General features: G+C 35.3%; 1 protein-coding gene across 7 annotated transcripts in view; it reads left to right on the top strand.

Annotated features, from left to right (window-relative positions):
• SENP6 (SUMO specific peptidase 6) overlaps positions 1 to 15,414 on the top strand; it is a 94,700-nt gene that overhangs the window by 52,557 nt on the left and 26,729 nt on the right. For all 7 annotated transcript variants that reach the window (XM_064447780.1, XM_064447783.1, XM_064447785.1 and 4 more), the window contains 5 exons: positions 4,999 to 5,069; positions 6,624 to 6,769; positions 10,568 to 10,970; positions 11,814 to 12,046; positions 14,595 to 14,765. In XM_064447780.1, the coding sequence (XP_064303850.1) occupies positions 4,999 to 5,069; positions 6,624 to 6,769; positions 10,568 to 10,970; positions 11,814 to 12,046; positions 14,595 to 14,765 (1,024 nt within the window). The remainder of the gene's footprint in view (positions 1 to 4,998; positions 5,070 to 6,623; positions 6,770 to 10,567; positions 10,971 to 11,813; positions 12,047 to 14,594; positions 14,766 to 15,414) is intronic.

Below are 15,414 nucleotides of genomic sequence, written 5' to 3'. Positions count from 1 at the left end.
ACTTTCTCTGGAATTTCAGAATTCACGGCTAGTTCTTTTCATAGAGCAGCCAACTGTAATAGAATGGTTCTGAAGCATATCTTAGTCGGGTATTTAACAGCTTTCACTCCGTCATGTCAGCTTGGTTTGAAGAGCATTAAAGGCTTTTATTGCATGACTGTGTACATTCTGTTCATGAAGTGTATATGTTAACGCAATTAACAAAATGTATAGCAAACCCAGGTACACTGTACAGCTCATTTGTCACTCGTTTTGCATCTGTTTTACTGCTGTTAGTATTTTGTTAGCAATATGAAACACCATAGGTTTGTTTTTCTTTCTATATAGCTTAAATTTATGTTAGTGTAAATGTTTTGTTGATAGTAATAAATTTATTGAGTTTTTAAACTATCCTGTCTACATAGGTGTGTTTTGGCAGTATACGCCTGATATCAGGTTGAATTGTTTAAATAGTGTATATATAATGTTTAACCAATAATGATATAACTAACACAGAAACCTAGTGTAGATCTAATCTTTTTGAATTCAAGATTTTCTAGATTTATTTCAAATATAGTAGTAAAACCAACCCTTTCTGTTTTACTGCCTTTTGTTATTTCTTAAAGGAAATATCAGAGAGATACTCAACAGTTAGTTTTGGCCTGCTAAGAACGGATTTCATCACCCTCTCACTCCCTGGGCTTCAAGTTCGTGTATTTTTTTCCCCCGTTTTTCTTTGTGCTGCATTTATGTTATTAGTTAACCATTTGGCTGTTAATGTTTTTAATTTGGTACTGTATGTCGTAGGAAGACTAGGGTTGCGTTGCATGCTGGTGATCTTAGTTTTCCCTTTGGGACACCTGCTGCTTCATAATCCAGTACTACTGGACATGTTCTTTTTTCCTTCCTTGCTTTTTGTTGTAGTCCTAGCAGGGGAAGATGATTTAGGCAGGAGCTGCTAAATTTAGTTTTGATCATTATCATCACGATAAGTGCAGCTGCAGACTTTCTGGGCCAAATGGGGCTACTGACCTGTGTACTAAAAACCCAACTCCCTGTTGCTGCTGCTTCTCTCTTCCAGCCTTTGACTTTTGTACTCTGCTTTTCCTGTAAGACACACTGAAGGTAAATCTTGCCTCAGCAGCTTGGTGCTTCCTATCTTATCATGCTTTACTCCGTTTTGTGTAATGATGTAGAAACCAACAGCCTGCCTGCAGTCGTATATCTCCAAGCAGCACTATACAGGGGCAGAGTGAGGAAAGGCTGTTAGGAGTTGGTGCAGCCTTGCACATACGTGGTATTTTTGACGTGGCTCATGCCAGATCATGGGTAGTTTTGAAAGCTCTGATCTAAGACAGCACTGTATCCTAAATCCTGAGATCCAAATGTTTCTTTAGGATTATTCCTTTATGGCATAGACAGTAATGATCCCTGTGTCTCCCCCCTGCCCCTTCCCCCCCCCCCCCCCTTTTTTTTTTTTTCTTAGAGAAGACATTTTAATACAAAAATTTCACTTTGGCTGGAGGGCATCACAGAGGTCTGTCTGCCCGCTCAAGGTGAAGATAGTACGGTCCAATTCCATCAGCAAAGGAAATGGCAGTAATCTTGAATGTGTGCTGAAAATCAGTGATACCATTCTGTCTGGGCAAAACATGTTCAGTGAAGAATGCTGTACCATTTAGCTGTTAAGATGTGTCAAAAGTTCAGGACTCTTCAGTCCAGACTACTTCAGTATTTTTGTCATGTCTGTTGCAGGTAGAGCCTGATCTTTCTTGGACTTGTGATTACTGTTTTGCAGTTTGATGCTTTACTACTTATTGAAGTTGCATTTATCAAATACTGGTCTACCTCCCTTGTACTTCAAGTTTTTAAAATCATAACTGCTTATAACGGATGAGGTAAATGAGATGCCTAAAATGATTTAATCTCTGAGCATGGAGCCTTGTTCTTCAAGCAAAATCTAAATAGCATAAAAATATTTTTAGGAAACCTAACAGGCAAAAAAAAAAAAATTGTGTATTTTTAATATTTGCTAGGATGGGAGGAACAGCAATCAATTTTGTATTTCTTGGTTTTTTTCTATTAGACACAGTATGTAGATAGTCTTGCATCTTGATCTGTTTAGCTGTTTGATCTCATTTATTCCTTTTGAAATGGGAGTATATTAGTTTAAGTTAGGATTTAACAGCAAGAAGGCATTTGTTTTGAAGTGCTTTGGGTTTTTTAATGTAAGAATTTTTTTCTTTTCCAAATAGTCCTTTTAAAGGTAGGTGTCATGTTTGATTAAAAAAAAAGAACTAGTTTCCATTCTGTTTCTGCTGTACACACAATTAAACGGCTCAGTGTAGTAAGTACTTTACTGGAGAAGGTATCAATGGATCTGCAGCTGTTCAACTGGCAACAGACATTATGCTGAGGGGAGGGGCTTCGGCTTGTCATCTGTAAAAGCTTTGTGTTGGTGGGCTCTGCCTTTTTGTTTGTGTGTGTGGTTTTCAGGATAGGAAACTAGCAGGAGGTGCTTTGAGTTGCTGCCTTGTTGTGGGAAGGCTGTTACTGTCTCAAGAAAGTGGTTTTGGGTTTGGTTTTCTTCAGAGGAGACCTACAACTAAGTAGTATTTAAAATTGTCTTCACTTTTGTTCCTGACTCAAAGCGACTTCAAATTTTACCTTGATTTGCTAACCAGGTAAAACTGTGTTGGGAAGCCTCAGTTGACTTGGAGCTGTTGTTTTGTAACTTAGGTTTGGGTGTTATTGTGAGCATACGAATAGAAGTCTTATATTGTGGGAGAAGAAAGATACTCCTTTTCTGCTGGCCCTTGCATAATCTTGCAAGTAGTTAGCCATTTAATAAGGATCGAGTCTATGCAGATAACACAAAATTCAGACAAGTGTAAATAATGCTACTGTATTCCAATTTATTGTCAAAAATTATTAAGCAATATATGGTAAGTGATTAAATTATTATCTTAAAAAGATAAATGTATGTTGCATGTTAAAAATGTAATAAATTTGTACAGTTTTTAGAAGAAAAATCATAACTTACAGATATCCAGAGACTTTGAATTGTGAAATGTATTTTTTTAGAAATTAGTTTTCTAAATCTACCATATAATTTTCATTGCTTTCAGTTAAATGTCAAATAGTTTCATTGTTTCTCCTAAATATCAATTAAATGTTTTATATTTAAAATATTTAACAGAAAATATTTTTTCTAACAGTGATTATGTTCAAAACAAGAATTATTGTTATGAAATACTCCTGAAAGATAATTATAACGTGTCATATTTTTCAAATCTCCAATAATGTTACAGGGATTTTTCTGCCCTTTAGGATGTCATTATCATTGATTTTGACAGTAACAGCTTCTCATTATGTAATGATTAGTTTGAGCTCTGCCTTGTATTTCCACTGATTCTGCCTTTGAAGTAATCCCTTGTGATTTGAATTTTTAAATAAAATGTTGAAAAAAAATCATACACAATTTATGAATAAATATTCAGGTCAAGTTTCTGATTTTGGTTCAGTTTTTGTGTGTGCAGGCATTAAAAAAAACCCTTGGTTTCAGAAACACATTTGACACAATCAGTAACAAACTACTTAACCTGTCATCTGTGATGTGCCTGTGGGCACTCATGGTAAAGTATTGTGACATCTCTACATTCTGTGTTGCAATCCAGCCATGCTTGTTTCTCAGTCCTTCTTTCTGCCCAAGTTTTCCTTCACGCTGCAGCCCTGTAACACAGTAGAACATGTTTGTGTTTAGTAGTGGGCTAATACATCTAGAGGGCCAGATTTGGTATGAAGCATCCCAAAGGGCATTGCAGATTAATCTTGTTCTGGAGATGTTAGTTAATAATAAAATACGGGGAAACCCCAAGAAATATTACCTTGACATGCAGAAAATTCAAAGATTTTATAATTTGATGCATTAAGGAAATGCTTTGCTGAAAGAAATAAAAACTTCCACCTAGTGCTGAAGTCTTCTTCAGCCATAGCTAATTTATTATTGGGTGGGTCCTCAAAATTTAGCTGTTAGTTTGAGATGTTACTGACTACAGCTGTTTTCTTTGCCCCCTTGCTGTTAATTAATGTCCTTGTAATCAGAGGTAGCAGTATGGGATGTGTGTGACCCATTTGCAGCCCAGTACACTGGCTTAACTTGCCAATAAAACCAGTTTCTGCTGAAGCTGTTGGCAAGGCCTCCTGTGTTCAGATGTGTGCTGTGTTCTGTTATAACAGAAAAAGTAATCTACAGCTGCAGAGCAGAGAAAGACAGCTGAGAAAGAACTGCCACAAACAGTCACTGAGATGCAGTGAGCCTCAGGAATCTTAGTTTGGTAGTAGCACAGTTTGACACGCTTGTGGGTAAACTGCAAGCATTTTTCAGGAGACTCAAAAAATCTTGCTATAATGATTTATATTGCATTGATTTATAAAAAAAAGTGATATGCATAGTATGCAAATTATACCAACAGAAGTTTTATTATTCACTGATTTGTCTACATTACTGTATTTTTAAAATAAATATATAGGAATTATGTCTTCTCTTGTCTTGTTCTTTTTATTTTTTGGCCATAATTTTTGACATCAGATCTCTTTCCTCTGTTTTACATCATCTCTTCCTGTTTTTAAGTTGTGGAACTTGTGGAATCTACTTCAGTATTAAAATAATAGCTGTTTCTATTTTTGGATATTAAAAGTATCTATCTTGCACTTTGTGAATGAGGAGGAGGAGATGCAGGCTTCAATCTTTGAAGACTTGGGTCTGAAAATGAGAGACTGTTGAACTATTGGTTACTATCAAAGGAATTTAGACTGGAAATATTTCTGAGACCTTTACCGTAGCTATTCCTAGCATTCTGGTGATATTTTTTTAAGTGCACAAATAGCATGCAGTATGACAAGTTATTTATTTGTAGCTTTCAGATACATTTCAGCTTTATTTTTTCATGTATAATTGTGGCTAAATTACAATGGTGTCTGTCAAAAGAACAACTGTACATTTAATTTATTTTCCAGAAAAGAATACCCACCTCAACTTCAGAAAGTAGAAGCAGACCACATTAGGTTACCACGGTCTCAAGGAGTGGGTAAGTTATGTTTAGACTTCTCATTTCTTTTAAGCAGAATATTTTTGATACCTGCTTTGGGTGGGTGTGTTGCCAAACTTTGTATAATCTTTAGTATATCTATTTATATCCTTATATCATGTTATTCTAGATTTATACAAGTTTGTGCATGAAGGGAGAATTTTCCCCTTTTTGACAGATGGCTGCGGCCTGTTAGGTCATGTTATAATTAATATAAAATTAGGCTTCAGTTACTTTAAAAACAACTGAAATTGGGAAAATGTAGAATCATAGAACTGCTGGAGTTGGAACAGATCTTTGGAGATCGTGCAGTCTGAGCCCAAGCCCCCAGCTTGTTCTTTAATTATTGACAAGGAACTGCTGTAGCACTGTTAGTATGTGCAAAATGTAACGTGGTAAAGAACATGTGATACAAAGTATATCGACGCACTGAGGTAGTGAGTGGAAGAGCCGGCGTCAGCACTGCCCTGTAGCTCAACTGAAATATGCTCTTAAATTATTGGTTAGGGGCCGTTGATGGAGGTGCAAGAGAGAAAAATATAATTTGCTTTGAGGTGTGCAAATTGTGAAATTGGAGAAGAAAAAGATCACTGTGTTTGGTTGAGCTTTGTCTGTACAGGTATAGATAGAGTTTGTAAACCTGCTATTCACCTGCTTGGCCAGCTATACTGGCCAGCTATTCTGCTGTGCCTTTTTAGGTTAATGTTAAGTAGAACTTCATCAATTCTACACAAAGGTTACCTTAGAAAAAACCCCAATTATTATTGTTTCTTCTTTGAAAACAAGTTCTTTAGTTTCGAGATGTCTTCTAATAGTAGGATGTTTGTGAGACTATTGGTATGTATATTGAAAAAGTCTTCATACCTGATAAAAGAATTACAGACTTAAAAAAGTTCCAATATGGAGACCACAGTTAAACTAGGGAGCGTAAATAGCACTTTAACATTAAACTGAATTAAGGCACTTTTGTACAACACACTGCGCTTAGAAGAAAATCTCTGTACATTGTTCGTTTAAGTAGATTAAGGATTTCTTTGTTCTTACACTCTTCCAGTATTTAAATGAATGCCCCATTATAAAACAGGATAGTTCGCTGTACTGCTGAGTCTTGTGTTGAGGGAATAATCCTAATTACACAGACTGCTTCCAATTATTCAAAATGCATTCACCAGCAGTCCTTTAGTGAAAATTACCATCAGCATAATCTAGCAGATCCCCTTCTGCTTTTGGTGGTGGATGCTCCATTGCAGCTGTTGTGAAGTTAGTATAGATTTTTCAAGTCTAAAGCCTCTGCCAAAGATATTAAGCTACACACTGTCACTGAGGGACACTGAAATAGCATTAATAAAACAACATTTTCAAAGTTATTTTAGGGAATTTTCTTCTTATTCATACAACAAATCACGAGACACTTCAAGCAGTGTAGTTTGGGTGTTTAAAAAGGTGTTTATGTTTAGTTCAAGTTAGTTTATGTGAAGAAATAAGTTTATCTTAATTTTAACAGCATATGAGTAGACATTTCTTATTAACATTTTTTAATTTTTTCCCTCCTAGACAGTATAATGGAAAACACAGAAGAGTCAGAATCAGAATCAGAATCTGAAATTAAGAGAAAGGTGCAACAGAAACGTCACTGCAATTCATATCAGTCTGATTTAGCTGTATCTTCTGCTACGAAAAAATGCTTAACCCATTTAAAGGTGGGCTAGATTTTAAAAACATGTAAACTTCTGTTTAAAAGTCGATGCGTGTTTTAAAAACAGGGATTCAGTTGTAATATAAGTTGATGTTCTAAAAATCCTTAGAGTTGGGAGAAAGATTTACATAATTTGTAAAAAAGTTAAAGAGATATTTAAGTGTTAATATTGATATTGCCTATGAAATGCTTTCTGATTTGAACAAACAGGTGCTGCACTGGAAAGCAAAATAACCTGTGTTTAAATTGATTGGCTGATCAGTAAACCAGAAACTGATAATTATGGTTTGCTGTCTGTGAAATAGAGGAATAATATTTTAGTCGCTGACAGGTTTTGTGTTTTGTGTTTTTTGTTTTTTTTTTTTTTAAACCATCATGATTTTCTGTACTCATAACAGCAAAGACAGAGGTACTGCAAAGATGCAAGTACTTTTTGCTATGTTGCTCTCTTTCTCAGTGATACTAGCACAGGTATCAATGGCATTCTCGGGTACAGATGCAGGCAACCAGGATGTTTTGTCTGGAACTTTACTGAATAGCAGATATAAGAGATTTTGGAAATTTTTGTAAGGCTCCATATTTCTTGCCATCTTCCCAGGTTACTATGGAAGATTCATAATGCCCACATACAGGTCACACTGTATGACTATCAAAGTAAAACTTCCTAGTTTTTTTAATCTGTTTTTTATCTGTTTGGGTTTTTTTGTTTTGTTTGTCTTTTTTTAAAAAGTAGATCTGTAATTATTCTGTATAATCATCTTGTGTTGTGTCCTGTGTATTAGAGAGTAAGTCAGACTGTACTTCTTTGTTAGGAAGAAACACTTGGTACTGCTTTTATGCACTTTCATTATATATTTAGTTAATGAATATGATGTTACTTGGAAATTTTAATAGCTGAGGTTTTGATCTCTATATAATATCTATATGGATATGATATATAAAAGCTAAGTAATGAAGTAACAAAGCAGTTCAAAAGGAAACACATTACAGTTCTGTGGGTTTTGTTTTAATCATTACATTGGTAACGTTGTTTGTTTAAAGAAGTAAAATATTCATCGCTTTTGTCATGTCAAGAAAGGGACAAAAGCAGAAAACAGTTTTCTAGTTTGAAATGGTCATTGAAGGAAATAATTTAAAAATAGATGGAATCTTGTCACTGCTTCAGTAAAACAATTTTCAGCCTGAAGATCTAACAAATGTCATCTTTTCATACACAGAGTTTCTTCCCTACAAATAACATGCACTAGCATGAGAGGAAGGAGAGCAGCCTCATCATTTCTGGCTGGACTGTGATCTATGTAGGCCATTTGCAGTAACTCCTAGCTCTAACTAGAAGACTCTGTGTACATGCAAAAATGAGGTCTGCTTTCAGCATATTCCTCCCTATTGCAAAGCCATGGTACTGACTTCCAGAGCTACTTTCTGCATTGTATACACATGGAAAGTGAGGGCTGGAGCTGCATGCAGATGCATCAGCAGCTTGGTGTTCTTGAGCCAGACTGCATGTAGCTGACCACATTGCTAAAACAAGCTGCTGTTTGTCTCCCCAGTAAAAAAAGTGCAGACTCAATTACGTTGTTCCAGGGGCATGATTTCATTTCCAAAGCCATCAGACAGATTGCACTTGTAAACAGTATTTACTAATTACATTTGGTACTTTCTCGCATGCATGCCTTAGAAATCCGTAAAGTTGAGAACACCAACAGCCTTGAATGGAAACCAGTTACTTTTTCTCCGACACAAGAGCTGAGTGCCTGTGGTAAAACAGTCAACCTTAAAAAAGGCAAAGCCCCCATATTTTTCACACAATGTATTACGAGATTTCAAAAAGGGATTGATAAAATCTGTGAGACTACATCATCATTAAACAGGTTGATTGGAAATCAGCCCGCTGATTCAGGAAATGTCTATATTGGTAATGACATCAAGTAAGGAAGACATGTCCTTTCTCTATTCCCTGCGCTCCCAACCATCTGCCACTGGCCACTGTTGAAACTACAGCACAGGGCTAGATGGGCCTTTACTCCAATCCCATACAACAGTTATGACCCTGTAAGACTGCATAGTTTGTGGATACACTTTCTGGATACAGAGCGGATTTTACTGGAACTGAATTCGCTAGGACAGCTCTTGGTTTTATTTTCTTTTTTAAATGGGTTAAGACATTTATCCTTTATTACAGTAAAGGGATTTAACAGAACGATTTATGTATTTGTCATGACCATATGCATTTTCATGAGTCATGAGTTGCCGAAGTGTGCAGATAATCGATTGGAGGTTTATGGAACCTCTGAACAATTCAAAAGTGTTGGTTCTGGTTTTATGCCAGAGGAATTACAGCTGCTTGTCAGTCAAAGTGCAAGTGGTTTTGATCTTACAGACTATAAAACATTGCACTTTCTAATTGTTAAAAACATACTTAATTTTTAAAGGAAGGAGGATTTTCTGCTGCATATGTGCTTACAAAAAAAAGCTGAAACATAACAAAAGCTTTGGATTCTGAAACTTTCAGAGAAAGGGCAGAATATCTGTATAGGGTATGTAGTATTTGTATGTTGCAGATTTCAAAGTTAAAAAAAATGCTGTATTATACAAGCTGTAAGGAGACGCATTTGGGTAGAACGCATCTACTTAAGTAGTCATTATCTTAAAATAGAGTCTAAAAAAGTCCATGCCCCTCTTAATCAAACACTGCTATCCCTACCATCAAGATGCAGGCTCTCAAAACATGGAAAGGAAGTTGGTTTTAAATTTTGTGTGTAGTTGAGGTAGAAGGGTACATTTATTCTATGCTTAAGATCCTTCAGGTATGATTGGCAGCTTCTATTCAATATTTTAATGTCTGATTGAAATTCTTCAATGTGATAAGTAGTATCTTTGTAAAAAATACATCCTGTAACTGAGCACTGAGGCACAACACTGGTTTTCATGTCACTTGCTATCTTATTCCATCACTCAGGTTTTAAAGTTCTGATACATTTTATACAATGGGGTTTTTTGCATGTGTTTTGCTATGGTATGTGTAGCTTTGTTAAAGTGCAGAAGCTTTGTAAAGATAATATGTTCTCCCTGTATGACTTTTTTTTCTTTGCATTTGTTTTTAAAAATGATTGAAGATCACATGCCTGAGGAAGTCCTCTCTATTGGAAAGGTGTACATGGCTGGGGGTGGGGGGTGCAAATTGTCATAGCTGTGTTTTGAAAATAGGTTCAAAACATTTTTGGTGGGATGTAGGTATTTATTTATTATCTTCAGTAGTTCACAGTACAGTGATTATGTCATTTGAGCTCAGTGCTCCAGGAGACAGTAACATACATTAAATTTCAGTTCTAGAGGTGTCCCATATTCAAATCAGTACATATTCAGTAGTTTATGTGTTAGTATTGAGTTCCTTAGACTTAGAAGTCCAAGTTCTGCGCTTCTGATATGTAATTAAGGTGGACCTAGTATATATGAGAGAAACAAAACGGATCTATCTTTGATGGATATCTCTCTGTACAATATGCAACCTTTTATGTATGAAAAGAAAAAAGGCAAGAAGGAAAATCTGAATTGTCCAACGCTAATCACATTTTTAAAATTGCCACAAATGACATTTATTCCTCTTAGAATATTTTTCATTTTCTTAAATGAAAAAATCAAACTGTATTTTAATATCTGCTTTCTGTGCTTACTGTAATTGCTAATATCGTGTTGCCAATCTTCATTCTGAACAGAAATTAAATATAAGATTTGGAATGGTAGCTTGGTACTTACGCAGTTACTGATTATTTTTTTATGTGTGTATGTGTGTCCCCTCCAGCTTTTGGAACACATTGATTCTTCTACCGATTGCCCAAATTGTGGGCGGGCAAATGAAAATCAGACCAAATGCCGGCATTGTGAAAGTGCTTCTTTAAAGGATTTGCAAAGAGTCTCCAGACAAACTGTGGGATTAAGTGAATCTGTGGGACCTTTATCACGTTCTTCAATACATCAGAATTCAGCAGGGCAAAAATCTTCAGGTACAGGGTTCAATACAAAGAAGTTTTATAGTTCTGCTGTTGGGAAAGGTCCAACGGATATTCTACTGAGTAATGAAGTTGTAGGACATTCTATGTTACGACAGAATGGAAAAGTTGGTCTTATAACTGGGACAAAAAATCCTAAAATTACAGGAAGCTTAAGACCGAGGAGTACACGACCATCTGAACTAAATGATCCAAGTAAGTACCTTTTTATGAATATAGCCATAAACTGGAAATCCAAACTATTGTATAATGAAGGAACTGTCCTTGCAGGTTTACGTTACTGATTTTGCATGGATTTTTTTTGTGGTTATGTTATTGGATAAGAGAATTATAAATTTTTATAATTCTATTTTCATATACTGAGGTACTCTGAAAAAGATGAACATTGGGAAAAACAAATTATTTCATGATTTTTTAAAAAAAAAATACTTACACTTTATGATTTTTAGCAGAATTATATCATTCATTCTCCCAAAGGAAAGACTATCTTTGCTGTTTTTTTTCTCTTTCCTTTTCAGCTATGCACCTGAACACTATCCAAGTTTTCCCATTTATTTAAAATTAATAATTTGTAAAATATTAATTTATGTGCTTTCTCTGTGTAAACTCATTTTATAAGCAGGAAGGAACTGGAATTTGGGAAATTACGTTTCTAGTTCCATGCTTAGTTTACTGGACCATGTTATTTTACTGATTTTGAACAATTTAAGTCAAAATTTCTCATCAGTTTTTCTTAAGCTGTATTATTTACTGTCAGCTCTTGATTGAACCAAGAAATGTATGACTTCACTTCTTGTCTAGAGGTGGATTAATGATACCTATTTCTTGTATAGTTAGTTATGAGAAATAAAAATTGAGGGAGAGAGCACCTGCGAGCAGTTTCCGTATAAACACTAATAAAAGCATAATATAATGGTAAATGTGGACTTTTTTTGGCACTGCAGGACAATTAAATAAATTACTTGTAAGCCATTGCTTGAAAAGAAATTTCTGTTACAGAAAAATGTAGTGGTTGAGAATGTAATATTTTCTGTTTAGTTGTTTTGTCTAGTGATGATGATGAGGAGGAGGATAGTGGCAGCACTAGGAGAATGGAAAGCATTTCACCTCGTCCTGCAGATTCAGCCCGCTCCTCCCCAGCTCCTTCTACAGGAAAGGTGGAAGCAGCATTAAAGGAAAACAGTTGTGGACTAGAACAGAGAATAGGTAGTATAACAACAGATACAGAAATTGCAGTCACACTACCAAGAAAAGCAAGAATGAAAGATCAGGTACTATTTAATGCTTTGTTTAAAGAAAACAAGAATGAACTTATAAATGGAAATGTAATGAAGGCTTGTCTTGCATTGTCAGAAGTTGACTATATCTGATTGATTTTCTTATTTAGCTCATTGAATAGTATCTCTGCTTACAGAATACTGGAAGCATAAGAAAATGTATTCATTATATTTTTACAAGCGTTCATAATGATTTGAATTATGCTTTTAACATAGATGCTTCTGTGTTGAATGTATACTCCTTAAGACTGGGCAGCCTGTCTCTATGAAACCCAAGGGCCAACTTAGTTTGCAGAAGAATGTCAGTACCAGCTGTTGCCTGGTGAGACTTTGGACATGTGAGGTTAAATATGTAAAGAGGCACTGGGAGCAATAGCGGCCCTTTAAAATTAAAATACTTTGACAACTGTCCCAATTAATAACACTTATTTCAAGGATTTCATGGTGGGGCTTTTGTTTTTTAGTTGAGTACCACTTCAAAATACGATAAACAAAGACAAAAAAATGCACCATGAGCAGACTCCTTAAGTGCTGTCAAAGGGCACAGCTTTCACGGTATGTTAAAAACTTCACCACCTCAATAGTGAGCCATTAAGAAGAATAAATTCCCTGTGGCAAATGGTGTTGAATTAATAGTGCTGATTAAAACCATTCTTGGGTCACGTGTCCAGTTTCAGTATTGTGAGTTTGGTTCAACAAGAGCATCTGATCAGATTTCCACCTCCAGTCTCAAATCTTTTGTGTTTTCCAAGTTAGAATGCTGAAGTACTGATGCCAAAATGTTCATGTTATGTTGAGATTCAGAAGCCAGTGTTCTAGTGCTGTAATTGATGAAATTATGGATGTTTATAATGTGGTGTATAATTAGTCACCGCTATCAGTATAAAGCTGTGAACCTCTAGCCTACAATAAAACTGTGGGGCTAAAAGCTTGGATGATGAATAGTTTCGAATTTCAGTTTTTCTGGCATTATATGCTGGATTAATTGAAAGCGTTGTATTGTGAAGGCACTGATGTCTAAGACTTATGAAACTCTCCCACATGTTTTCCTTTTTATATCCATATGCTCCTGTTCACTAGTCTTTAAGAAACAGTTGTAACATTGGAAATTAACTGCATGTTTTAGACAAAAGTAGAAAATAACTTGATTTTGAAAACAAGGGAAACTGATTTTTTTCAGTGAAATTTAACACAAACTTTGTATTGATTCAAGGAAGCTATCAAGAGCTGCAGGTATCTCAGTGTTTCTGTCAGATATTATAGAAGACATTTTAAGAAGCTTTGTTCATTTGTTTTTCTCTCAAAATATTAGTTCTTTACTGAAGAGGCTACTTGTATATAGCACCACTTTAATGTTTATTGTCTTAATGTTTGTCTGTGATATGAGTTTTGAGCTTTTAATAATATTTAGCTAGTCCAGAAGACACAAATGAAAAGCTGTCTTCAAGACTCCTAGGAAAATATTTTAATAACAGGGCTTTAGAGTCTCTGCCTTCTCCACTATATTTACATAAAGCATCCAAAAGTCTATTTTGAATTACGGCCAAGGTAGGCTAGTGATTAGGGACGTCCAAATAATTTTTTACATTTAGTCTTAATAGATATATTGACTCCCTTAAGATGTTTTTCTGTGGGAGTGTAGTTGTATTTTGTAACTCGAAAGAATGTTTATTAATGGACAGGTTTATGAAACAATATAAATACTAAAGACTAGTGTACAGAAAATCCTTTAACAAAGTAGAGCAATATAAGCAATACACAACTAAATATATTAATCTGATGTCTATCAGCCACCTTTCTTCCAGTTTAATAGGTTTTTGTAAGATTGTTCTGTTGGTAAACAGGAGACTTCATTAAGCTTACAGCTTCAGTCGGCATCTATAGACTTTCTTGAACTGGAGCCAAACTCCACATGGCCTTCTTTCAGTGTGTAGTCTTCTGACCCTGGACTATGTCCTAAAAGCATCTTAGTAGTTCTGTAGGGTTGGTTTAAGGAATTTTGATTGCGCTTATTTATTTATATTGAAGATTCTACTCCTGCTAATGTGGTGATGCACTGTACTTCAGTAATAACTCAGTGTTTTCAGTCACCAAAAAGTTAGACTAATAAAAACTGAAAGAAGAAATAAAACCACCAACACTGTGGTATTTTTACAGCATTACTGTTTTATATAAATAAGCGAATAAAATATATTCAAAATAACCATGTTTTGCTGGGCTGCAAAGTGTTTCAAAATGATGAAAACTAAATCAGTTTTGGCAATTTTAGAAGCATTATTTGTGATTTGGAAAAGCTAACAAAATGTCTACAAGTGTCAGCTTATGTTTTTCTCTTGGATCTAGCAATAGTATCATATTCAGGTGTCCCAAAAAGTCCTTTAGGAAATCTCTATCTGCTGTACGTGGTTGAGGTGAATGCTATAGTAAGTAATCCCACTGACCAACAGAGTAGTAGCTGAAAATTTAGTCACTAGTTTTTAACAAGCTTGTGTAGCAATAAATCTCAGTGAGACATTCTGAAACCTTGAAAATTACTTTTCAGTTTGGGAACATTGTGTCTAACACTCCAATAAAACGTCGTAAAGTTATTTCTCAAGAGATTGTAACTGAGGCTGTACCTCTAAATTATCAAAATTCCTGTGAAAGTGTCATTCTGAACTGTCGAAGTATACGAATAGGAACACTACGAAGAATGGTAGTGGAACCTGTGATTGTAAGTAAACTTGTTACTTGACAAATCTCCTTTCAGTTTTTGATGGACATTGTTACTTTCTTACGTAAACAACATCATATTTTGCCTTTGTCTGTGGAACTGTAAGTTTGTCTCTAATTTCAGAGGCTGTGATTCCCAATGAATTACATACTAACACATACGATCTGGTTCTAGTGTTTAATAGAATCATCATGCCTGCAAAACCCTTGAAAACCCTATTTACTTGGTTGGGGGTGGGGGCTTATGGGTCAGTGTGCATTTGTTAAAAAAACTGAAGGCAAGAATTACCAAAAAAAATGGATGTTGATAGGTGGGAGGAAGAAACATGTACAGGAGAATAATTTTGCTTCTCTAGAACAATATTTTTTTGTGTTAAACTTCTGAGTTACACGGAGATTTTCAAGGAGGTATTGAATGTTGTGTGCAGTAAGGCAGATGAAACGCATCCTTCTTGCTGGGGTAACCATATAAATAGCAGAGGTCTTACTTGTTCTTGCCCCCGCTCTGCAAAACCCTATTATTTGATTGTCTTATATACTGATACTGATAGGTGACATTCTCTTCTGAAGAATTTTTTTTCTCCTTATAATTTGTGATATTTTTCAGAGTATTTTAAACCTTTTCAAAAACAGAGTGCTTAGGAGCGATC

This window comes from Phalacrocorax carbo, chromosome 3 (assembly GCF_963921805.1).
Source record: "Phalacrocorax carbo chromosome 3, bPhaCar2.1, whole genome shotgun sequence".
Classification (NCBI taxonomy): domain Eukaryota; kingdom Metazoa; phylum Chordata; class Aves; order Suliformes; family Phalacrocoracidae; genus Phalacrocorax; species Phalacrocorax carbo.
This window is presented reverse-complemented; position numbering and strand designations above follow the sequence as displayed.